The sequence below is a fragment of the Cyprinodon tularosa genome, unplaced genomic scaffold (genome assembly GCF_016077235.1).
Source record: "Cyprinodon tularosa strain WSP-4 unplaced genomic scaffold, ASM1607723v1 ctg51, whole genome shotgun sequence".
NCBI classification, from domain to species: domain Eukaryota; kingdom Metazoa; phylum Chordata; class Actinopteri; order Cyprinodontiformes; family Cyprinodontidae; genus Cyprinodon; species Cyprinodon tularosa.
The window spans coordinates 2,574,446-2,600,537 of NW_024039241.1; the positions used below are offsets into that span (position 1 = coordinate 2,574,446).

The following is a 26,092-nucleotide window of genomic DNA, read 5'->3' on the forward strand; positions in this document are numbered from 1 at the left end:
GATTCAATTGAATAATTTAGCATTTATTGATATTAAATTTAATTAAAAGGTCTTTACAGATACATAGTAAGACCTTATACCAGGTTTCTAATTTGCCCTTCAGAATAAGGTGGGTTTTTTTGGAAAATGCTGTTTAAAAAATGTTGAGATATAGATAAAGATCTCTTTACTCAGAGTGATTAAAATGGTCTAATTGTCTGTTTCGTAATGATTTGTAGATTATCTGAGAAATAAAGTTGTCTGATCTGTTCTGAATATTATATATTTTGGCTTTGCATCTAATCTTGAGACATTAATTAAACTCAAGAGCTAATGGGCTATAAATTAGTAAGTCTTAAGTTGAGATAAGGGTAATCATCTTTTCATTTACTTCCACATGCCTCTTTCATTGTATGTTTTAAAAAGAAGAGATTGTGCCAAGGCCATCTATACTCTAGCTGCCTCTGACGATCATAGCTAGAAGTACATTTTGCTTTAATTCTGCTTAGCATCTGTTGTTTTTCCCCTTTCTATTTTCTCATTATCTGTTTATGGTCTGTTTTTTGTTTCCCCTGTATTCCTCTGCCTCTCCCTCTGTCTTTGAAATACCACTTTCCCGACTGCTTGTGTAAACAAAACCCTCACTGGTTCTTTCTGTCCTTGACTTTACTTTTCGTTATCCATCTTCAAGGAGAAATGTGGGGGGGGGGGGGGGGGGGGGGGGGGGGGAGTGGCTGGAGGGAATCATGTTTCATCATCTGACAGTATAAACTGAGATGAGGGCTGATATCTTCTTTCACTGCTGCTAATCTAAATATCATTGGAGTTTATGACTTGCTGCAATATGCAGGAGGAAAAGTAACCCTTTCTTGGTCATTTATGAACAGGGTTCAAGAAAGTAGGTTATAACATGCAACAAAAATTAGTCAAAGGCCATCGCTGTGGAGGGGGGGGTGATGATAAACCACTTATCTGTGAAATGTCTACAGCGAGGCACTTGGCTTTATGAGGAGAGAGAGGATTGGGAGCACTCACTCGTGAGCAGTGGTTCCATGCAGGCAAGCAGCTGTGAGGGAGGGGAAAGCACTCACAAAGCTGTGCGTTACGCCTCTAGAGGGTTCAGGTTTACAATGGAAAGGAGGAAAGAAAAACAGAAAACTTGAAATGGCAAAGTTGTGGTGAGAAGAGACACCCTTGTGGCATAATGGAACATCAGAAAACATTGTAAGGGAGACCAAATTGACATCTTTTAATCTCCAGGTTTCCAGTTTTTATGTAAAGGTGAAGAAAAAGGAGTAATAAGTTTATTTTTTTCCTAATCATGTGTAGACAGACATGGGTCTCTTTAATTACAATTAAACAGGTTTTTTTTTTCTTTAAAGGCTCATATTTTGCCAAAAACAATAACAAAAATATCTTATAAAAATTTCTATCACTCTTCATATTTTAAAGCATTAGAACTGGCAGGAAAGAGGATTCTTAGGTGGAAGATATGTCCAACGGCTGTTTTTGTGTATTTTTGAATCATGCGCATGCGTCAGTAACCCCCCCCCCTCCTTATCAAAAGTTCTCTTTGCTGGAAACGCCTCTGCCCATAATTTTGTATTTCACCTACAGTAGAGAGTCAGCAAAGTGCGTGGATGCATCTAGTCAACAGGAAATCTCCGTAAGAAGAAGAGGTCTCTAAGTTTTCACTAAGTTATATTTACAATATTTTGGTGCGTTCTCATTGTTCTCATTGCTGCATGTTTCATAATTAAAAAAATACAGTACTTACTGCAGAGTTATACATAATTTATCTGTGCAGCTGTGAACAAAACATCTATTTTCATACCCTTTCGCTCCTTCAAGTTACGCCATACCTGAAAAGAATCTCCTTAACACACACTTATCTCTGTTTTCTCCAACTTCTCTCCTCTTTTCAACTACATCAAAAAAATGCTTTTCCTAACCTTATAAACCGGTTAGGTTTTTTCAGTAATATTTTCAGCCTTTGATGCTCACATTTTCACAAAATACTGAAGAAATAGCTAAAACAAAAAAAGCTGCAGCAGCAAACAAGTGTAGGAGTACTTCTTCGTCTTTCAGTGTAACGGCGGAGGCTAGCTAAACAGCATATGAGCAGAGGTGTCAAGTAATGAAGTACAAATACTTCGTTACTGTACTTTAGTACACTTTTTAGGTATCTATACTTTACTCCATTACTAATTTTTCCTCCTACTTCTACTCATTACATTTCCACACAGGTATCTGTGCTTTCAATTTCTTTACATTTTTAAAACAAACGTTACTCTTACTTTTGGCTTCGGTTTAATGTTTATAAATATTTATTTCTGGTCATGTGCACCATCCAATGGAGATCATTGGCGCCATCCACATCTAGTGAAAGCTAGTGTAATTGGATGAGTCATATAAGGCAAACACTCATTGGTTAGCCAAAGGAAATCATCAGAAGCAAGCAGGTGTTCTTCAATCTGCAAATGTGAATTGTCTATGCCATGCTACAATGTTTGATTCAGAAAAAGATGTTGAAATGTCTGAAAGGTCGAACACAGACGAGAGCATATCAGGAGATGGAGACGAACAAGACCTCCCTCATCCTTGGCCCTATCTCAAAGAATTTTTCGAAATGGTCAAAAGATTAAGCTTTCAATTCATATAGTGGCATCTGGCTGTTTTTTTTTTAGAAGTTACTTTATACTTTTATACTTGAAGTAGTTTTTGGAGCACACACTTTTACTTGAGTAAAGAGGTCAAGTTGATACTTCAACTTTTACCAGAGTGTTTTTAAACTGCAGCATCTTTATTTCTACTTAAGTAACAAATGTGTGTACTTTTGACAACACTGCATATGAGTTACACTTGGAGCCAATGTAATTAACATACAGGTGCTGGTCATAAAATTAGAATATCATGAAAAAGTAGATTGATTTCAGTAATTCCATTTAAAAAGTGAAACTTGTATATTATATTCATACATTACATACAAACTCATATATTTCAGATGTTTATTTTGTTTAATTTTGATGATTACAAATGACAACAAATGAAAATCTCAAATTCATCATATCAGAAAATTAGAATATTGTGAAAAGGTTCAAAATTGATGGCCCCTGGTGCCACACTCTAATCAGCTAATTAACTCAAACCACCTGCAAAAGCCTTTAAATGGTCTTTCAGTCTAGTTCTATAGGCTACACAATCATGGGGAAGACTGCTGACTTGACAGTTGTCCAAAAGACGACCATCGACACCTTGCACAAGGAGGGCAAGACACAAAAGGTCATCGCTAAAGAGGCTGGCTGTTCACAGAGCTCAGTGTCCAAGCACATTAATAGAGAGGCGAAGGGAAGGAAAAGATGTGGTCGAAAAAAGTGTACAAGCAAGAGAGATAACCGCACCCTGGAGAGGATTGTGAAACAAAACCCATTCAAAAATGTGGGGGAGATTCACAAAGAGTGGGCTGCAGCTGGAGTGAGTGCTTCAAGAACCACCACACACAGACGTATGAAAGACATGGGTTTCTGCTGTCGCATTCCTTGTGTCAAGCCACTCTTGAACCACAGACAGCGTCAGAAGCGTCTTGCCTGGGCTAAAGAGAAACAGGACTGGACTGCTGGTGAGTGGTCCAAAGTCATGTTCTCTGATGAAAGTAAATTTTGCATTTCCTTTGGAAATCAAGGTCCCAGAGTCTGGAGGAAAAGAAGAGAGGCACTTCATCCACGTTGCTTGAAGTCCAGTGTAAAGTTTCCACAGTCAGTGATGGTTTGGGGTGCCATGTCATCTGCTGGTGTTGGTCCATTGTGTTTTCTGAGGTCCAGGGTCAACGCAGCCACATACCAGGAAGTTTTAGAGCACTTCATGCTTCCTGCAGCTGACCAACTTTTTTGGAGATGCAGATTTCATTTTCCAACAGGACTTGGCACCTGCACACAGTGCCAAAGCTACCAGTACCTGGTTGAAGGACCATGGTATCCCTGTTCTTAATTGGCCAGCAAACTCTCCTGACCTTAACCCCATAGAAAATCTATGGGGTATTGTGAAGAAGAAGATGCAATACACCAGACCCAACAATTCAGAAGAGCTAAAAGCCACTATTAGAGCAACCTGGGCTATCATAACACCTGAGCAGTGCCACAGACTGATCGACTCCATGCCACGCCGCATTGCTGCAGTAATACAGGCCAAAGGAGGCCCAACTAAATACTGAGTGCTGTACATGCTCATACTTTTCATGTTCATACTTTTCAGTTGGCCAACATTTCTATAAATCCTTTGTTTTTATTGGTCTTCAGTAATATTCTAATTTTCTGATATGATGAATTTGAGATTTTCATTTGTTGTCATTTGTAATCATCAAAATTAAACAAAATAAACATCTGAAATATATGAGTTTGTATGTAATGTATGAATATAATATACAAGTTTCACTTTTTAAATGGAATTACTGAAATCAATCTACTTTTTCATGATATTCTAATTTTATGACCAGCACCTGTACTGGGGTACGTATGTAAAATGTTTGATTGATATACAAGTAGCCAATCCACTTTCGACAGTAAGCAAAGTGGATTGGTTAATGTTTTGTAGGCCCCACCGTGTCAGGAGAATGGATTTTTATTTATCAATTTTTTTTTTTTGCAAGAATGCCAGCCATCAATTGAGTCATTTTAGATTAATCTGGACACTTACTTCTGAGAAAAATCATCTTTCATATGTTTAATAAGTGTGCTACAGTCTTTACACTGAAAACTAAATACAATCTGTTAAAACAATTGCCTTTATAAATTAATTGCTAATGAAAAACATCCGTTTAGGTGTAATTTACTTTCTTTTTGGAAGAACAGTGAGGAGAAAAATAATCAAGGTGGATGGACACACCAAACAGGCCAGGTTTAAAGCTGTGGAGATCAAACAAGGTTAGGATTGAAAACACAGACATTAGATTTTAATCTTTGAACACTATCATCTGCCAATCTATAGTGTACAAGACAACTGAAAACCTACCAAACCATAGCAATCTATTTAAGCTGTGATTATTCATATTAATACGTTGTTATCTGCAGATGGGTTTATGAAAAAAAAACTTTGAATGAAGAAAAATAATCTGTTAAAATTAAAAATGAAATTGGTTCAAAAGATTTAAGTTGATAGGAGTCCAACTTCATGCAGAATTTCTTATTTCTGTGAGACTGAGTTACAATAAATGCTGTTTGTGTGTGTGTGTGTGCTGGGTGGAGGTCCTGAAGGCCTTAAAGGTGATAAGCCGATGCAAATTAATGAATTGACATTACACAAGGATCAATGGTGAAGCTCTCAGTGGCTGAAAAACTATTCTTAATGAAAAGGGATTACTCTCTGAAGATCAAGGCCTTCCACTTCCTCCCCCATCCCTTCTGCCTTTTTCCTCCTGCTCTTTTGTATTCTGTGCTGTTTTAGGTCCTTGGTCCTCAGCCCTTTTTGAAGACAGCACACATGAACACACATTCAAAACCTGAATTTTCAAAGGTACTTCTAGCCAAATGTTTTGTGTGCAGTGTCTAGCTAAAATTAGAAAGCTACGGTACTGTATAATATTTCTGCTTTAAGTGAATCTGCAATGAAGATAGGGTTTATGGCAAATATTTCCATTTTCATTAACAGCCATAAAATCTCCAAAGGTTATGGTTAAATCTTACAAAAAGCTACTGTCAACAAATAGTCAAAAGGATTGTGTTTAGTCTTGTGTTCTATAGCATTACCAAAATACGTATATGAAAAAAGAAGAAAAGGGGGAAAATGATCCTTACCCATTTCAATTGTTCACTATGTACATAAAACACTGATGGGAAGAGAAATTGGAGTTCTGAAAAAAAAAAAAAGTACTAGAATTATTTGAAAGCAAAAACCTTTAAGAGAATCTGTTGCTGTGAAGTGTTTCACTATGCTGAAACATCTGCAGAAATATGACCTTGATGGTACAATCATCAAAAGCAAACCTTCTGAATTCAGAAGGCGAATGAATATGAAAACAATGTTGCCTGCAGAGAGTTTTTTTGCCTAACAAATTGAAAATATATTCTGGTGGGCAATTGGCATGTTTGGAGGAACTGTGTGGGATTTTCCTGAGGAGAACACCTCCTCATCTGCTTAACGCGTGGATCAGTGATGCCTTAGATCTTTGTTGACTACAAACATACTAAACACTACAGAGAGAAGTACACATTTGTCCGGAGAAAAAGAAAGTTCAAAATAATACATTTTATCTGTAGGAGCCTAAGTAATCTTAGAGGTCATGGCTGCAGCTGTTTTACTAAAATAAAACATATTTCAAAAATCATACATTGACAGAGCATCAAGATTGGTGCAGAATAGATTTTTTTACTGCAAAAATATCTTGTATATGGATAGTTGTTTTTATAATTTTGATCAGTCTGTAATGTATAAGTATTTACTTGGTTAAGATGCCAACATTAAAACAAAAGCACTCTGCACCAATAGGAAAGGTAGGTTGAACTCCCATGAGATTGAGCTCAAGTGTCTGTGGTCAGTGGCTCGTATAATATTTAACAATAGTTGAACTTTATTGATCTCACCTTTGAGAAAATTACTATTGCATTTAACCCATACCATGCTTCACCATACCCATGCTCAGGGAACCAGAGTGGCAGTCTGTGGGAGTGAGGCTCAAACTCAAAACCTCAGGATTCAAAGCCCTATGCCCTAACCACTAGGCCACCCCTTCCCACCCTGATAGCGATTTTTTTCTTTTATTTGGCAAAATGTTCATTTGATTTGTGTCTATCTTACTGCGTTAATTATTATTATATAATTATATATAGTGCTGCTCAGTCGCACAATGGGTAGCACTGCTGCCTTGCAGTAAGAAGGTTCTGGGTTCGATTCCAGGCCTGGGGCCTTTCTGCATGGACATTGCGAGTTCTCTCTGAGCATGTGTGGGTTCTCTCCGGGTACTCCGGCTTCCCCCCACAGTCCAAAAACATGACTGTTAGGTTACTTGGCCTCTCTACATTCTCCTTAGGTGTGAGTGTGTGTGTGAATGGTTGTTTGACCGGTTTGTCTCTGTGTTGCCCTGCGATGGACTGGCGACCTGTCCAGTGTGGACCTCACCACTCGCCCATAGACAGCTGGAGATAGGCACCCGCGCCCCTCGCGACCCCGCTTGGCATAAGTGTGATGGATGAATGGAAGTGCAGCTCCAGAGCGTGTGGTGACGTCACGGTACTCCTCTGTTCCAATTGACCCATATTTATGCTGCTTGCTCCCGTTCTGCTCAAGTCCATACTTTCCTGTGTTCATGTCAAGAACATACTTGGCGAGAACACAAGTCAACACTCATTCTTGTGAATTGAGAAATGGCCCAAATATTCATTATGGAAAGAGAGAGGGTTTGTACAAGTCTGTGACCTACTGGCTGGGAGCAGATACATTTGTAGCTATCTTGATTAGAATTGTCATCAACCAGAAGTCTGATTTTTTTTTTTATATTATAACATGTGTTGGTGGTGCTATCTTATTGTTGTTGGTTTTTTTTTTGTTTTTTTCTATAAACAGCTGTTTTGTTTTGTTTTTCTAGCATATTTTCAGGGGCAGATTTTTTACTAGACTTACACACTTAATTTCTATTAAATCTGAATGTCTGGTTTCAGTAACTCTCCAGTTTTTGTATCTTGTCATGATGGTTATTTATAGAGGTGTCAATTTTGGTTGGCTGTCATAAGCTAACTGCTGTCCTTGATGGCAAAGTAAACTTTCCTAAAACTAGATGTGGTGAGCGTTCAGTTCCCATGACAGAAGTTTCTGTTGCTGAAACATTTGAGCTGTATCTGTCATTTATTTCATGAGTTGCTACATTCTGTCACAGGTGTGTGGGAAGTTGGTGCATATATAGCACTGCATAAGCCATAAAGACCTCTTTGCATGTTTTTTTGTTTTGTTTTGTTTTTGATTTTCATTCCTTCTTCATCTTTTGGTCATCCTATTGTCTCTTGAACTAATTAGCCACAATGCATTTCTGTACCCACACAGTGTTTTCTGCTTGATTTCACATTTCTCCTTGTCTCCTCGAAGCCATTAGTTGAGACTGCTGAATCTGTGTACGTGTGAGTGTGCTATTTTTTTGGCCTCAGAATGAGGAAATGTTTTCGGATTTCACCATCCAATTGAGGACCGTTGATTCCTTATAACCAGATACAATATAAACAGTTTATATAACTGAGGATTTTCCTGTTCCTCAGCTTAGGTTAGTTTTATTTCTATGTGGTTTAAGACGAAGGTGTGAATTGAGTTTAGGTTAAGGTTTGGGTTAGGTATGCACTGGTGATGGTTACAGTACGTCTAGGCTTTCTGTCGGTGTTAGGGCAAAGGAATGTGTGTGTGCCTTTATGTACATAGAGCACCAAACTCTCACCTGCTATGAATAATTGATCTTTTGAATCTAGGGCGCATGAGGTTTGTATGCAGGAAGGTAGCTGCTGCTGCAAGAAGGTAACTTACACAGTGTGCTTTGAAAAGAAAACATGTAAGAAGATCTGGGAGGTGCAGCACAGGGAAAATGCCCCGATTCAGTGCAGGTATGGATCTGTGCTGCTCTGCTCCAATGCAGGCCACTGCAGCATTTGAATTATTACTGAGAAAAAGTGTTTAGTTGCATGAGTTTTTCACAAGGTTAGTCATTGTTGTGAAAACACGTGATGCAATTTTAATAAGTCTGACGTTGTTAGATCCTAGACGGCTAGCTGTGAAAGATCCTCAGCTGAACTCAGAGGATGGGGTAAAGGTGTTTTATAACAGAAGAGGAAACATCTTTTAAAATGCAAAGAATATTCAACACCATTTCTCTGTTTTAACAAGTTGTTGTTAACTTCGTAGCATACTGGTCACAAATTAAGGGCTGAATCAAATCACCAAATGATTGATGTTTGCAGATAAGCTTTATTAAGTCATGTGTTAAAGTGCTCTTAGGGCATCTTAGTGATTACAGTGTATTAGCTGACAGGTATGTGAAATGAAGGGCACTGAGATAAAAAAAAAAAATGCAAAGATGGGGACAAATTGCAGGCTGCTGCAACATGTTATTAGACTGATCAGAATGTTTACAGTAATAGCTTATTTGATTTTTGTGTTGCTGTTTGAATCCCATAAGAAGAAATAAATCACTTTTACTTCGGGCTGCAGCTCGGTTCTGACCACAATCCTCTGGGAACTGAAAAATCCTTTAATGCATTAATTCCATTGGAATATTACAATATTTTGCTTGGTCCCCAACCTATGGAAACATCAAAGTGCTGGGTCAGTGAAAGAGCATCTGCCCCGAGGCTGGTTGTGATTCAGTGCCTTAGATTTTCTATTGAGGGCACACTGGCTGGCACAATGCTCGTAACCAGGCTGACCGGTTCACACGGTGAACCATGGCACCAGACTCCCAGGCTGATTTCTCCATAGTTGTTCTTTAAAACTGTGGCCGTCGTGTGACCCGTGTATGGACTTGTGTCCTCGCCGACTATATTCTTCAGAATAACACAGGAAAGCATGGGAAACTTGAGCATGCAACATACATGTGGGTCCATTGGAACCGAAGCATACCTGTGACATCACCACATGTTCTACTCGTCTGGAGCTGAATTTCACCTCCTGTTAAGTAAATTCTTACCTTTTTCATATGGGTGTGGGGGTGTGGGGGGGATAATAACACAGTAAAATAAACACAAATCAATCAATTAAAAATTTTGCCAAATGAAACAAAACAATCAGCATCAGAGCCAGCGGTATGTCACGCACGGCTAGGCCGAGAGAGGGCTGCTGCAGACAGGCTAAAATTAGGTCTGGCTGCAATTAGCCTCGGAGGTCTGCAGGTTGGCGCGGTCCTCTCAACTTCGGAACTTCTTTTTAAATTATGCACTAAATCAGTAAATGGGCCATATGGTGACGCTTAAAAATATAAAGTTCTCACCTTAAATGATCTTAAAACATACTTATATAGAACAACTGCAACAGCAAAGAGAACTTTTAACTTAATACTCTGAGCTCTGTGAGTGCTCCACTGGAAGCTGCTGTTGCTGCGGTGCATTCTGGGGCAGCTGTCAATCTGGAGAACGGACAAGTCTGATGCATGCTGGGTAAAGAGGGAGGGGCGAGAACAACATCCAGGGACTTTTTCCTTTCTCTGTCTTCTTGTTCTTGTGATTGGAACAGTACTAAGGCAGAGGCTAATGACATTTTTCGAATACATGAGCGCATGAGAACGCACATATTGAGAAACGGCCTGTGTCCCACCAATGTTATCTTTTTCACATCTCTTTTAACTAAGGTGAACCCAACACATCAAAGTTTTGTTCAAGATATTTCTTTGTTGCTTCCTTTCACTCCTTTTGTCCGCTTGCTGTCATCTATCATCACAGCTGCTCAGCTGTCACACCAAGAGACAAGTAATGATTGGCTTTGGTGCACTTTGTCGGTGACAGAGACACATCAAATTGAACAAGGTGCAGTAGCTGGACTAGCCAGGCGTACTGACAACTGTCCAGTCATCAGCTGAATACAAAAAAGAAAACATACAAAAATCTTAGACAGAGTATAACTTTAACACTCAACATCTGCTGCTATGAAATATAAAATTATTCAGTTTAATTGAATAACTTTAACAGTGAATCATTTGTAACACCTTCTGAAACGGACTTAAAGCGGTCCGGCTTTGTATTCTTTTCAATATGGATTTTTCTTTTTCTGTCATGCATTTCAGATATATATTTTTTTTCCAACAAAAAAATGTAATCAAGAAATGCATATTTAAATCTGAACTAACTGAATGAGTCACGTAACCTAGAGTGTGACTTTATGGTTGCCTGGGCTCCCTTTTAACTAGAAAGCTCACTGGGAAAAAAGTTGTTGTCAGGTAATAAAAGCCTTTAGCACTGTTGCCTTGCATCAAGGGGGTTGCAGGTTTTATTACTGGCCTGGGGTCTTACTGCTAGTAGTTCACGACTTCACAAAAAACACGACTGTTAGGTTAATTGGCTTCTCTAAATTGTCCTTCAGTGTGAGTATATGTGTACATGGTTATATGTCTATGTCTGTCTTACAGGTCTATCGCTGCTAGTGGCAAAAAGTTACAGTGCTGATTTAAACATTCAGAGGTTGACAAGCTGCAGTGCTTTATATCATCATATTTTAAAGTGTAACAATGTTCTGCAGATTAACCTAAGTGTACTTGGTCTTATTGTTCAAACACTGATGTGCAGACATTGCTTTTTCTACTTTTAACTATTGGAGACAGAGTTACACTGTAGGCTAGAATTCAGATTTGTTGTTTTTCTGTTTTAGATAAGAAATCAAAAATCATGGTTCACCTTACAATAAACTTATATTAAACCTTAAATTTATAAATGGTAAATAAAACTTTAATTAATTATAGATAGATAGTTTATTAATGTTTGACTCATTTATAAACTGCATCTAGACCATTAATTAAAGGTAAATAATTCATTTGTCAAGCTTTTGAAAAATGATCTATTTATCCAGGTCTTTAGTCCACTGATGTTACAGGTAGATAAGGGTTAGACAAGAAGCTCACTGATTTTAGGGATAAACTAACACAGCAGGGTAATGTGATCTCTTTACCTTTTCTAAATGGTTGGAATATATCAGTTAATCATTTATAACAATTTAAAAATGATGGTTATTCTAAAGTGTTTCCAAATACTGTAGCTTCAGAATTCAGTAAACAGACCTATACATTTCTAATTAATTATATAGCACAATACAGCTATCTCTTTTATTTAGTATTTTCTTTACAGCAACAGATACTTTTGTTGCTCTTGTCCTGCCTTAATTTGTTGCTCTAAAGTGGAGTGAATTCCTGAAAAGGTCACTTTTATACTCTGATAACATCTGACAACATTAGAACCATAAAATATTGATAACAACACGTAACTAGCAAAGGCCTTGTGAGATCTGGTCTTTATTCAGGAATTTATTTCAGGAAAAAACAGATGTTGTTCTACTTAATTCCCTAATTAAAAGACTGTGATTAGTGTAGATCAGAGGTTCCCAAACTTTTTGGCTTCTGAACCATAAATTTAACCAGCTCATGAACTGAACTGATTTTGGCACCTCAGTTTTTGGCCACCCCTCAGGGGTGTTAGGGTGGTCCCTGGCCACCCCATGACATTTTTGGCTGCACCACTGGACAACAAATACATGGAGTTTAGCATTGTTTCTGATTATTCAGTATATCTGATTGTACACACTCAACTTGGGTCCATAACTGAACTTACATGTTGTTATATTGTTGGGACACTTTCTAAAGTCTCGTCAAATTGATTTAATGTTTCCTCAGTGATTTAGTATGACTTTTTTTTTATTCAGGTTGTAGCATATTTCACTGTGCTCACAAAACTCCCAGAAACATTTGTTCTCCTGCCTCCTAAGCGTATGAATGTGCGTATATCTATGAACAGTAGGCAAAGTAGGTCACATGCTGCAAACAGACAAGAATCCAGAGCCTCCTCTCTCTTACAGTAAATGTCTTTCTATTTTTAAGATTTTACATTAAAAGCAGAAGAAAGTTACCAAACATTAAATCAGGCCTTGACAAAAAATGTATGTCATTTTGCTTTAAGTTCACAAACCAAAGTAAAAAAGCCCAATATTGAATCCATTTGGTAAGTCTTATTAATATTAAATATTTGGACAGTTAAATGTATATCCTCAGATTTTAGGGAGCATAAATTTGCCATGTTTCTTTAACAAGTGTTGTCTAATTTCCTGTATTTGTGTTTGATATTAAGCCAAAAGTTCACTTGTATAAAATCTTCAATAACACAGGAAATTATTTACGTATTTGCGTGCACTGTAGGTGGGTTTGAATTAGATTAGCGATTTCTTTTTTTTCAATTTTATTCTTATCTCTCATTCTATGCACTTCAGTTCTTTATTTCCTACCTTTACCAGTTTCCTTTTTGTGCCTATTGGGCACCTACACCATGTGTAATGTGAAAATGCAAATTAAACTGCTGTTTCACAAACATTTAGTCACTTGATTGACTCATATTCACAACTCTGTCATGATTAAACCTTTCGTTGCTGTGTCGACTTCTGCAGGCAATGTTCCTTGACTGCTATTTGTGTCAGTCAAAGCAAATTAGTTTTTGGCAGGATGGCCAGAAAGTGTGATTCATGGGCACTCTTATTATGGAAATCTTTACAAAGGGCCTTATAAACCTCTGGATCCCCGTTTGATACACGTCTAAGTAGCCTATGATTCTGGAGTAATTTTGACTGGAATTTTGCAGAAGGATTTTTCTGCAACTTTTCTTTGAGGTGACACTTGAATAAAATATTCATCTATGTTGTCAAACAGACTAAGGGCTAAGGAGCTTCTAAACACCTTTGAGAGCCCTGAACCATCAATATGAAATATAATTATTGGCCTCTCTACCAATGGGAATTGCATTATAAATGCCCTCTATGACTTTAATACAACTGCAGTATATAAACTACATATGGATACACTTTGGATGATTTATATAGTTTTGGCAGACCCATTATTTTAGTTTAGTCCTCCTGCTGGAGTGCAATATCGCCACAGGGAGTGCAATATATTTGAATCATTTGGCTTTGTGCTGTCATGATAATGAATGTAGTTGGTGCCTCATAGCGTTGCTCCCTCCAGAGGTGATTTGGCAAATGTACTCTTGTACATATGTGCCTGGATTGTCTGTGAGTTTTAGGTATGCAAATATGTGTGTGGGACATCGGGTGGGGTGGGTAGGGGATCTGGGGTATTTGGTTCTGTGTCAGGCATTTATGAATGTTGAGATGTGAGCTCTGAATGCAGGGAAACAGTAAAGGGCCAGCATGTGCAGACATGCATCCGAATGTGGGTAGAATTAGCAGAGAAGCCTGTTAATTAAAATGTGGGAATCAGACATAGAAGGTTTATGCAATCATCAGTCATCCACCATACTGCTTGTTTTCTCAGCATCCCAAATACAATTTTAAACAAACTCGGCTTTATTCATTTTAACACCTGTTTTTTTTTTTTTTTTCCCTTCCCTGTTTTCTCCACACTCTTCCTTTTTTGGGGTGTTATTTTTAACCTCACTGCGCTGTCAGCTTATAAAATATGGCTGTCACACAAACATAGCAGTCTGTTTTATGTTTAACTTAATCTTGGTTTGCTTGCTTTTTATGTGATCGGGTGTTATTGCAGCAGTCTATGAGACTCTCTACTAAATCCGTCAACAATTTTGAGACAGAGACCTCTGCCATTGTTTTCTTCACATTTTGAAGCTTATTGTTTTATGTCTTTCATTCTAAATATGAAGGCATTCAGTGACACGCTAGGCCATGAATAACAGTGATATTGCAAATACACAGCAGCTTCAAACCTTAACCTTACAACACTTCACCTTTAAGGTTTGACACAATCAGTAATCAATAGAAAGTAAGTATTAATTATGGAATATTTCAAATTTTTCATTACATCATGCACCAAGTCATAGCCTTATGCTGAATATTTAGGACAGTTTGTGTTTGCCTGCTGGGTTTTCTTTTGCACTGAAAGATTTTTTCTTAAAGTTTTCTCTAAGGCGGCTCATGTCTGCTGAAAGTTTGGATCAGGTTTGTTTAGTCAGAGTATGAGTTTGCATCTCTACTCTTTGAAATAATACATGTAAATAAGCTGTAGAAAGTGGTTTGTCAATGTTGCAAGGATGCTACTATTATCACATTTTTAACTCATCTACTGTAGCATTCGAGGGAATTCTTTTGCCACACCAAAAATGTTTTTTATGTTATGTGGGCCTCCAGAAAGTGTTTATCTACCTTGGAAAAGAAGCCAAATTTACAGAAAACAGAATTATAGTTTGCGTTTTTCATACGTCTTTGTTTAGCATTTTTTAGGTTTATGAATTGTCTTTATTTCTTATTTATAGTATTTTAGGTAAAAACATCTGCTTCAGAATTTGGTTTGTGTTTGTTTTTAGGTTTTTGTGTCTCCTCATTTTGTATAAATACTTTCGAACTTTGTTTTATGTACTTCATTGACATGCACCCGGTCTAGTTAAAACTCTTCATAGTGTAAACATTTCTTCCTTTGTTTGTCAGATCCTTATTAAATCCTTAATTAGACTCCCCTCACACTTGGCTTAGACTTTCAAGACATCAGAAATCAGCCAAAACATGAATGGTCTCTGCAGAGTCTTGGAAAGGTCTTTTACTCTGAATCTGGAACGCTATGAGCAGGCTATTATGTATGATGTGCATAAAACCTCCATAGTGAGATGGTGGTTTATTATTGTGACAGGCATATCACGGTCCTGGGCGCTGCATGCTGGGGCCTAGTAGAATGAGTGGTTTCCTGTAATTTATGTGTGGTCCCCATGAACCTTTGTGGCATAATCATCAGAAAAATGAATTTAGGAAAGGCAGTTTAAATAATTTCATTATTTAAAAATTAAAAAAATTGAAATGATATTTTAATTCAAATTTTTGTATAAACCTAGAATTGTTAGTGGATAAAAGCAACTAACCTTAAGAGCTTTACTGTGCTTAGAGATGTCAGTGAGAATAGATTTTAGATTTTTATTTACCTTCTAACTGCAGTTTATTTATTTATTTATTTATTTTGCACAAAATGCTGCCCAGAGGTGCACTGTAATCTGTGCAACCCCCAAGAGTTTAAAATTATACAGTGGTCCACACCTGTTCCACTTTATGTATGAGCATTGATTAAACTTGTATTGCTATTAATATAGCTTAGTCAGAGATGGCAAAAGTACTCACTTTCCGTACTTGAGTAAAAGTACAGATACTTGTGTTAAAAAATACTCTGGTAAAAGTGGAAGTACTGATTAAACTTCTTTACTCAAGTAAAAGTAACAAAGTACAGGCTTGTAAATTTACTTAAAGTATAAAAGTAAAAGTAGAAACCACTTTTTTCATGTCGTTGCCTACATTTTAAATGGATGTCTGCCAATAGGACTAGATCTCCGTTGTGTTCATTTTCAATCATCTCGTCGTCCATACTACTATGCGAACGCCACCGCCACCAAGCTGCAATGATTTGCCGCCAATGAATACCGCCGAATCTGTCGATTCATCTTGTAGTGGTGCGTCAAATGCAACGTAGATTCCCATCCAATTAGATTGAATTTGGTATTGATGACGTGAAAAATAATAACGGTAACTCAATTGAAATGATTCAAAACTAAAGTAACAAGCCAATTTTTTTAAATGTAAGGAGTAGAAAGTACAGATATTTGTGTAAAAATGTACTGTAAGGAGTAGAAGTAAAAAGTCACCATAAAAATAAGTAGTAAAGTAAAGTTATCAGAAAAATCTACTTGAGTACAGTAACGAAGTATTTGTACTTCATTACTTCCCATCTCTGAGTTAAGTTATACTGCCGGTTTTGCCTCCTGCTGATTTAGCTTTAACATTTTACAGGGACATAGTGATCATAATCAAATGAATGTCCTGGAGGAGGTAACGCTGCTCGTGTTGATGGTTTACAGTTTCGCTGCACATGTCGTGCTGGTCTGATGCTGATGGGAACGAATCACAGGAATAAAGCATGCAAAATAGCAAAAAAGAAGAAAAAAACATTAGTGGCCTGAAATTAATTATTCATTCTGGAGTGATAAACATTATTTTTACCCTTTTCCCTTTATAGGCTGTAAGAATATTCAGAGAAGCTGAGGAGGCAATATTGTCTGCAGTTATAGAGGAATGCAAAATTAGATCATATCTATGATGTTCTTCTGGCAACTGTTAAGAAAAAGGGAAAGGAAAAACTATATATTTTAAAACAAATATTCTCAGCTAAGTAGTGTCTGTCACAGCTGCTGGCAGCAGTGTTAATATATGAGCTCTCTGCTCGACAGCCAATAATGGCTGGAATCACTGTTCTAAAGTAAACAGAGAAATATATAAAAAATGCTAATCAGAACAAGCCTGAGAGAAAAAAAATTATTATTATGGTCTATCAGTGCCTTGATTATTGTTTTTTTTATCCTCAAAGAGTAAATGCTTGAATATTTCCTTTTGTTCCACCCTTGCTAATTAAAATAAATATGCAATCATTGACCCATACTCACAATGTCAGAAGCTGATGTTCTTTTCGCTGCATTGTTCAGCTTCCTGGGAAATAAAGGCTTATATAAACAGACATAAATAGAAAACGGTTTGATGTAAAACAAACATTTAATTCTGCAGAAATTAATTTACTAGCATTTTTTCAGTCACGTTAAATCAAGGGATATAAACGTGCAAAGCATTTAAATTATTAAATTTGTCAGAATTTCTGAAGTGCTAATAGTTATTATGGCATTTGATGAAGAAGAATCAAATGTGTTAGACAAATGTTGCATAGACCAGTCAGAGAGCCATTGCTGCTCAAACTGTGTTTTCTGAATTATGAACATATAGTCAATGAGACCTTGTAACAAAATATTTTCCTGACTCCTTTCTCTAGACAGCATCTTTATGCAAAATCCAGTGTTAAATGGATTCCTACACAAAGATGAAAAACTATTTTGAATAAGGCTTTTCTAAAAAATATTTACACTAGGAGAAAACTGAATTTGTAAGAATATAAGATCATATATAATAATATTAATTTGAACTAGGTTTTTAATTTATGTCCAGTTAATTTTTTCTTTCAACTTAAAGCAAAAGTTCAGAGAACTTTCTTGATTACTTAACAGTAACAAAGATAATATACTTTGGAAACTTTCATGATGCACAAGTTGATACATCTTTTATATAACCGTCCAGACTCCTTAATAACAGTATCAACCATTAAAAAGAGATATGCAAAGCCTGCGTTATCCAATAAATCAATTTGCTTTTGTACTTTATAAATTGGTGCATCTTTGGGTATCATGAAGTATTTGAGAGGATGGACATTATTTAGAGTCTGCTGGTGGCAGCAGCAAAACAACCAGACTGCTTATCAGGGTCTTTGGAGAGACACAGGAAATTGAGTTTGTCCAGTCTAATGATGGGCAGAGTCACGCAGCTTTACAGGCATACCATTTTTCCCCTATTAGCAAAGATGTGTTATTCATGAGGGCAAATCCAGTATGAACTATCAGTCATTGATATTCTACACATTTGCTCCTCATTGTCTGTCGAGGGAACCTCAGTGATGATTTTTCTTCACCAATGGTTCTATTTTATTTTTTAAACCCTGAAAGAAAAATGATAAGTTAGCAAAAAATTGTGGTGATCGGGGAGTCAATCGTGACCCTCCCCAGTGAGGGGCTATCCGTTTCTTCTGTCTGGAGTAACTGTTGGAGAGATAAATGGAGGTAAAACTTTATGGGAAGACTTGGAGCTGAACAACTTGTTATGCGGTTTTTAATGCAGGGACCTAAGCACAAAAAGCTGCATTTTTCTTTCCAAAAACATATTATCTCTCTCCCAGAGCTGTGCCTTTATTCTGCCAAATTCCAATAGGCATAATTGGCATATACAAGCTTTGTTGAGTCCAAAGCTATTTATATAATACAATCTGAAGCTGAATGGCTTTTTGTGTGAGCTTACAATGCTGTTATGACAGACATTGATTTATTTTTTTCATACATTTTTTAAGAACAGCCTTCCCACATGATTCCTCTTTTTTTACCGCTCTGTGCTGAAAACCAGTCTTGCTATTGAAAGCTATGTAAGCGAGCATCAATTAGACGTTTATGCTGTCACGCTATTCTGAGCTGCCTCGTTTACGTCTAACCCTGAAGCTTTAGAGTGCGGGCCATCCAGACGAAAACCCACGTGTGTAATGTGTGAGGTGGCCTGTTGTGTGATTGCATGCAAGCATTTATGTTTACATCTGCATTTGGAATCTGCATGTACTCAAAGGCAATCCCTCACACCAAGCATGCTAGCAGCAACAGTAGAGAGGAAAAACTCCCTTTTAACAGGGAGTTTCTTTCCTTTACTTTTATGTTTCACAAATTAAAATCTGAAAGGTGCAGCAGGTATTTGTGTTAAGCCTATTTACATGATACTTTGCTGTAATTACATCAACCAGCTTATGAGCATTTGTTAGCTCATGTTTTCTTATTTATCATGGAATTTAAAGTGGATTTAGGCCTGGACATAAACACATGAATATGCTGTATGTTAAAATTTTCATCACACTGAAAGGTGAACACTTGTCCCAATCTTTTTACTGCCTCCTTAAATAATTTTTCTAGGAATGCCTTGTTTTCAGCTTTATTCATCTGCTTTACCCTTTAAGGATGCTTTTTATTCATAGGTGTTCTCTAACAAACCACTGAGACCTTCACGGAACAGCTGTTTTTGTATTAAGATTAAATTATACACAGGTGCACTCTATCTACCATGTCCTGAGGTGGCAGCCATGAGATTTTCAAAGTGTGTTTTTTAAGTTCAGGTGGAGGTGCAGTGTTATTGTTTTAATTAGATGGCCTCTAAAAGCAAATCATTTAGGGGATTGAAAGAATGAGGTGCTGAATACAAATGCATAGCAAATACACTGCAAAAACGATCTGGAAATTAGTAGAAATGTACTAAATTTAGACCAATTTATCCTTAATTTGAGTAAGTAAATATGATGATTTGCCAATAAAATTTGTATTTTTACCCTTAAAATAATATAATTAGATAATATGCACTTGAAATAAGACAATGCAATATTTTTTTCTTATTTTACATGTAAGTTGTCTTGTTCCATTGGCAAAGTGTCTCACTTGCCTCCTCAATTTAGACTAGATGAAATTATTTTAAGAAAAAAATGACTTATTTAGATTTACCTTTCTTGCAGTGTAATTATTGTTTAAAGATGTTAAAAGACAGTAATCTTCTTTTCACTTCAATTCTATTATTTCATAAAATCTTGTGAAATCATATCTGCTGTCAAGGTGCAGTGGCTGAAGGAAATCGTAAATAGATGTCGTTTTATATTGAAGGAATAAGTTGTTTTATTTGTTTCACAGGCTGAGGTGAGTGAGGATAGAGGAGGTGCATCATGGTTCTAACACGATTAGCAGATCACTGATTTAAATAGTCCCACTATCTCGACAATATCTACATTCTCATTCCCCTGTGCTCTCCCAGTGTGTCAGGCTTATCACTTTCTGTCTCTTGCTTGCTCAGATAATTCCTCTGTTCGAGATCTGCTACATAATTCCTATTGAGGACATGCATGAGAGAAGGGTTTAATGAAAAAGTTTAACGCCTCAAAAAATAATTACTAGAGTGAAAAGATAATTTTTTTTTCTTAGATAAATTCCTACCATGACAGGTGATTAAAATAAGTCATCTAATCTCACAACAAATACAAAAGGAAAAGGCAGCTTAGGTTTGATTTGTGCCTTTTTTTTAAAGATCCGTTTTAAATCCTTCCATCATGACTTTTCGTATCCCAAAAAAGTGTGAACTGAGACCAAAATGAACAATTACGAAGCCACATTTCAAATACCAGGTGTACGCTGCTTAATGCAAATTTCCCTCACAGTGCGGCAGGAGGAATTTACTGTGTCTTGTCTTATTTGTCTGATAAATAAAGCAAACCCTTACTTCCCAAGAGAAATGGAAAAAAAATATTTTCACCAATTTACTCTGTCAGCAGGTACCGTGCTTGATATGTCTTCATGAAAATGGCAAGTAAAGAGGAAAACACCCACAGAGTGATAAAATAGTGAAATGGCATTTTTGTTAGGGCTTGAAAGTGTGACAAATCTGAACATAGCTCTTGCACTACAGAGGGCCCCGTGTCCTGGTGTTCGCTAAATTTAAAGGTAGGGTTCTCTCAGGATGCATCAGGGTTACCACAGCTGCATTTCCTCCCCTTGGCAAACAGGAACACACTCAAATTCAACCTTTTTGATTATATTTAACCATGAAAAATAACCTCGTTTATTGAGCACATTTTTGGTTTGGGGGGTTGTGTGCATTTTCCATTGTTGCCTAGTGGCAAAGCTTAACAAATAGGATTAGATTTGTGCCCATGAGAGCATGTTCCTGTTCAGGTGACATGCAAGCTCTCTGTGCTCTAACTCTGCAGCGAGACACAGAGAATTACTGCTAAAGGTCAGTGGAGTCACACACTGAATGTCACAGCTTAGCCACAGCTTGGCAAAAAAAAAGCATTCAGCTAAATAGGCTTGTCTCACGAGGAAAAGCCTGCTTCTGAATTGGCAGCATAAAAGACCTGGGATTATAGGGTGGGTTAAAAGGCAACAGAGGCATATCGATTGGCGACAGTGTATCCAGGCTCCACATTGCTTTGAATAATGAATTGAGTACAAGGCAGCCAGGGGCTTTATCAGATGAAACCTTCATGATGGGCTGTGAGTTGGGCTCATCTTGGATGAGACTATGTAGAAGTCCCCTCTCCAGAATCTGCAAGAATTTTGTCACTAAACAGAAAGCGACTCAGAGCAGCTGACTACAATTTAAAATAAGCATTCCACACCTCATTTAACAACACAAACTAAGTCATCATAGCCTTTCCTTGATGGAAAGGAGCACCAGCAGACTCAGAAGGAACAAATCTGAGCCTCCCAATAGTGGCAGAAAATCGGAAAGGGTAATTTCTGGAAGGGCTGCATATGTTTCAAATGAGACAGGAGTGGTTGCTGCAGGAATCCAATCAGAACCAGTGAGGCGTCATGTGACTCACAGAAGCAGGTGTTCATGTTTGTTGTCTCCTTAGACATTGCTTTTGGTTGGCTTCAGTACATTCAGGGGATTAGTTTAGTAAAACGTGAGCAAAAAGGTCCATATGTGTACCACACTCTGTGCTATGAGCTGATTATATTATTTAGACAATGATACTCGATTATGAAAGCAGATCTAAACTGTTCGTTTTCTGTCCAGTTTTTATGATTTACCTTTTCTTTTCACCACATATATACTCTATTTAAAACGTATATGTAGTGTACTGTTGTTATGGTTTTTGTTTTCTTGTTCTATGTCTACAGTATCCCTTCCAGCACTTTAACAATACAAATCTACCAAACAGCACTCATACATGCCCTCGCATTCTTACATTTATCGGTAGGTAATTTAGTGCCATGCCCCAGGACAGCTTGGAGGGCGACGCTAGAATCAATTACTAAATGACTTGTCTTTCAGCTAAGCCACCCTTGTCCCACATGATAACCCTAGGATAACACTGAATTGAGGCAATCCAAACTGTACAAAGAAGCATCTATAACTACAGCACAGATAATCCTTCCATAGTGACCTTTGATAAAACTGTTTAAATGAGAAATGAGTCAAGATGGGCCACAAAAATGATTTTTACTAGAGCTTACAGTTCGTCAATCAAAATGTATTTCTCAAAAACAATTGTAAAAAAAAAAAGGAGATTATGATTTCTCATAAATATAGACTAATATGTTGACTAAAAATACATGCTATTAAAGGTGTGATAGGCAAATAAATTCTGAAATGTTTCACACATAGAAATTATATATTGTAACTGTGAATGAATGTGTTTTACATTAGAACTTCTATATTTGGTAATACAGTAACATGTAGGCATGTATCTTATATGTGGAAATTAGATTATATAGTGAGTAGAAACGTTTCCCGTTACAGATTTTGCTATATTTTTTAATCCTTGATTTTTAGCTTAACATCTTGCTGGAAATGTGAACTTTGTGTGTTTTTTGACAGAAAGAAAAAATGTGAAATTTATTGTTGTTTGACATTTTGTCATCTGGTCAAGAATGACATTTTTTTTAATGAAAATGGGAATATGTGACCTAGAACTGAATTTTTGCTTTGAAAAGGAAACAAGTTCTAGAAGTTATAGTAATTTATTTAAATTTAAAAACATTTCCCCAGCATTCTTCCGCTTATATTGTTAAATATTTATAATTAACAGATTTCAATTATTTCAAAGTTGTAGTTTTGGATTGCGACATCCGACTTTAAAATAAAAGCTATCATTTTTATTTAATTTCTTTTCGACTTTTTGTCTCAGCCTTCCTTTTTGTACATAGTATGGTGCATCACGTTGCACCATAGTATGTATATACTTTGCAGTATAATTTGTGGTACACTATGGTTTTGACACATAACCCTCAGGCTTTACCTACCCCAGTCTTTGTTGATAAAAACTTGATAGCTAATATAGAGTAAAAAAAACATTTTTTATGTGAAGCAGTTGGTGAGGATGCCCTCAAGGCTTAGAGCTTGTTTCACCAAATAGGTCTTATTAACTCTGAAACACAAGAACAGAGAGAAGAATATAAGTTTTAAAACTGAAACTAAAACAAGCTCTTAAAAGCATTTAAAATTTGAACTATCTTGTTAAACTGAACTTAAAAGCTTTGATAAAACTGACAGGGAGCGTGTGGTTTTTTTAGACTATGCCAGAAACTGTTCAACCTTAGCAAAGATCAGGTTTCAGTACCCAAAACTGCCGTAAATTCAGAGCTGCTTTTTAAACATGTCAATAAGGACAAAAAGTAGAAAAAAATATATATAAATATAGATTCTCAAGGAAACATTCAGAACTGCCCAACACTTTACATTGGGCTTACAAAATATGTTTATTTGATGATTTTACTGCATACATTAGTGTTTTACCCATCTGACTTATGATATTAAAAATGCAAAAACATTTAGTTAGTCCACATTCATATACTGTACAGTTTTTTAATATCTGTCTATTTAACATGCTCTTGTTTATTTTTGTTTGTTTTGTGATAGCAGAAAAAATTGGGTCAACACCACTGATTTATTTGTCTCTCTGTGTTCTCTACAGGCTGTGGGCTGGAGTTCCTGTTGGTTCTTTGCGGCCTAAAGTTTTCCTGGTCCTGCCCCCGTCACTGCATATGCTACACGGCACCCAGTACCGTCTCGTGCCAGGCCCACAACTTCCTGTCAGTCCCTGATGGTATTCCCACAGACAGTGAACGCATTTTCCTGCAGAACAACAAAATCCATCGCCTGCTACGGGGACACTTCAGTCCAAACACAGTCACACTGTGGATCTACTCTAACAACATCACCTATATAGAGCCCTCCACCTTCCATGGGTTTACATTGCTGGAGGAGCTGGACCTTGGAGACAACCGCCACCTGCGCTCTTTGGCTGAAGACACCTTTCATGGGCTGAGTCGGCTCAATGCGCTTCACCTGTACCGCTGTGGTATCAACTCACTTCCAAACAATATCTTCAAAGGCCTTCGAAATCTTCAGTACCTTTACTTGCAGGTATATTTTTGACCAACAGTACAAAATATTTTATATTGTTTCATTTCTTGTTTCTTTCAAAAAATTCTGGAGAGTTGAGAATAAGCAGCAGAGTATTATTTATATTAATTATCAGGAACTTCTTGTTAGATCTTTGAATGGTTTCTCCGTTCATGAGTAAACTGTTTCTGAGTGCCCCTGCTTCTTCCTATTCTACGAAATTATCAATTGATGTTCTTGATTGCAAGGGTAGGGGGCATGACTGCATAGCTTATAGGCATCTGGGCCTTAGGACCTAGCAAGGAGTAAACAATTAAACTGATTAAGTATGCATGGACTAAGTAGACTTTGGTAGTTCTAAATCCAAGACGAACTGTTTTTTTGGTTGTAACCTTCCTGTTAGGTATTTTATAATTACAGTGGGCTAATAAAGTAATAAATTGTTGGACAGACGGACAGACAGATCGTCCATCTGTCAGAGAGACAGATGTCTGTGTATCAAGTTGTCTATGCCATCTGTGCTCTTAGTAATGTCCGATCCTGTGTAAGTTCATCCCTTTCTGCAGTAATAATACAAGTAATAACACTTAGAAAAGCATCATAATCCTCATATGACAGCTGAAGTTAGAGGAATTCGGTGTCCTGTCAGATTCACACGGCAATATATTGTTTCTATGTTAATTATGCTGATGTTTAGGCTTTAAAACTCTTACAGTTCAATCTGGTTATTAGCAACTTTTGCAAGGTGCTAAGAAAAATCATAATAGCTATTTTACCTACAGCAGAAAGATGTCATGTTTTGTTTAGTTTGTTGAAAGGCAAACCCTGAGCTCAGTGGAAAGCTAGCAGTCACTGAACTGAATAATGATCCCAGAATGCTGTATGCTGAATTGCAAGATTTAAAAACTGACAGTAAAGCGCTGTCTCTACTTATTAATGTCACCAGAAGGGTTTGACACCAGAACACTGAAAACATGGTATATAATTTCCATGTCTGAATAGTAATTCAATACTGGCTCCTATAGTACATTCATGGTAAAAATGCAAGCTAACGCTCTATCCATTCTAGTGATCTAAGATACGATCTAATTACATCTAACTTCAACTCCTCAAAACCAAACTCAAAGGCTCCACCAGATGTCATATTCAGTACAGTGATAAAATATATATAATCTCTAGGGTATTTCTGCAGTCACCAAAAAAGAAAAAAAAAATTAGACCATCTTCCTTCATTTTGTTTTGTTTTGTTTTGTTTATGTCATGTTAATTGCTTTCATCAGGTATTATACCTCTGCAGAAACTGAAGACTTAGAGTATTCTAATATTTTTTTCCATGACTATATATTTAAATAATATAATAATAAAAAATACTTAAATATCTAAACATTTTAAAGGAAATCAAAAGCAAAAATGTTTAAAAGAGCAATACATACCTGTAGGTACAGTCCCTTTTGTCCAAATGATGTATTTAAAATCTGAGCTTGACTTAGCTAAAGCTTCAGGGTCTTTACAACCGTTTGTGATATTACTTTTTTAAGGGACAGTTTGTATTAGAAGAAACACCATCTCATGGTGAGTACAAAGGATTTAAACAGACTGCAATTAAAGATAAACTGTTTTATTTTAAACTGAACAGACACATTTTGTATGTTCTTACTAATGTTATCAAAAGTATTGATAATCAGAAGCTATGTATTAAACACCTTTTAAAGTATGAATCTCTTTTGGGCAGCTTTTACTAAATTAAGTTTTACAGAAATTTCTGGTGAAAATATACAGTCATCCAAGAAACTGTTTGGGGATCTGAAACATTTCCTTCGTCTGAAGGGTTTTCTTCTGTCCAAAGATAGTGAGGGAGAGGTTCTAAGCTTTAAAGCTGTTAGGGAAGTGCTGTTTTGCAGATCTAAATTTACATGTAGATTAGACTCCCTAA

The 26,092-nt window shown here is 36.8% G+C and overlaps 1 protein-coding gene across 1 annotated transcript in view; it reads left to right on the plus strand.

Annotated features, from left to right (window-relative positions):
- The window catches only part of rtn4rl1b (reticulon 4 receptor-like 1b), a 241,115-nt gene that overhangs the window by 212,465 nt on the left and 2,558 nt on the right, over window positions 1-26,092 (plus strand). Inside the window, exon 2 of the mRNA XM_038303440.1 lies at window positions 23,729-24,180. Coding sequence (XP_038159368.1) covers window positions 23,729-24,180 — 452 coding nt within the window. The remainder of the gene's footprint in view (window positions 1-23,728; window positions 24,181-26,092) is intronic.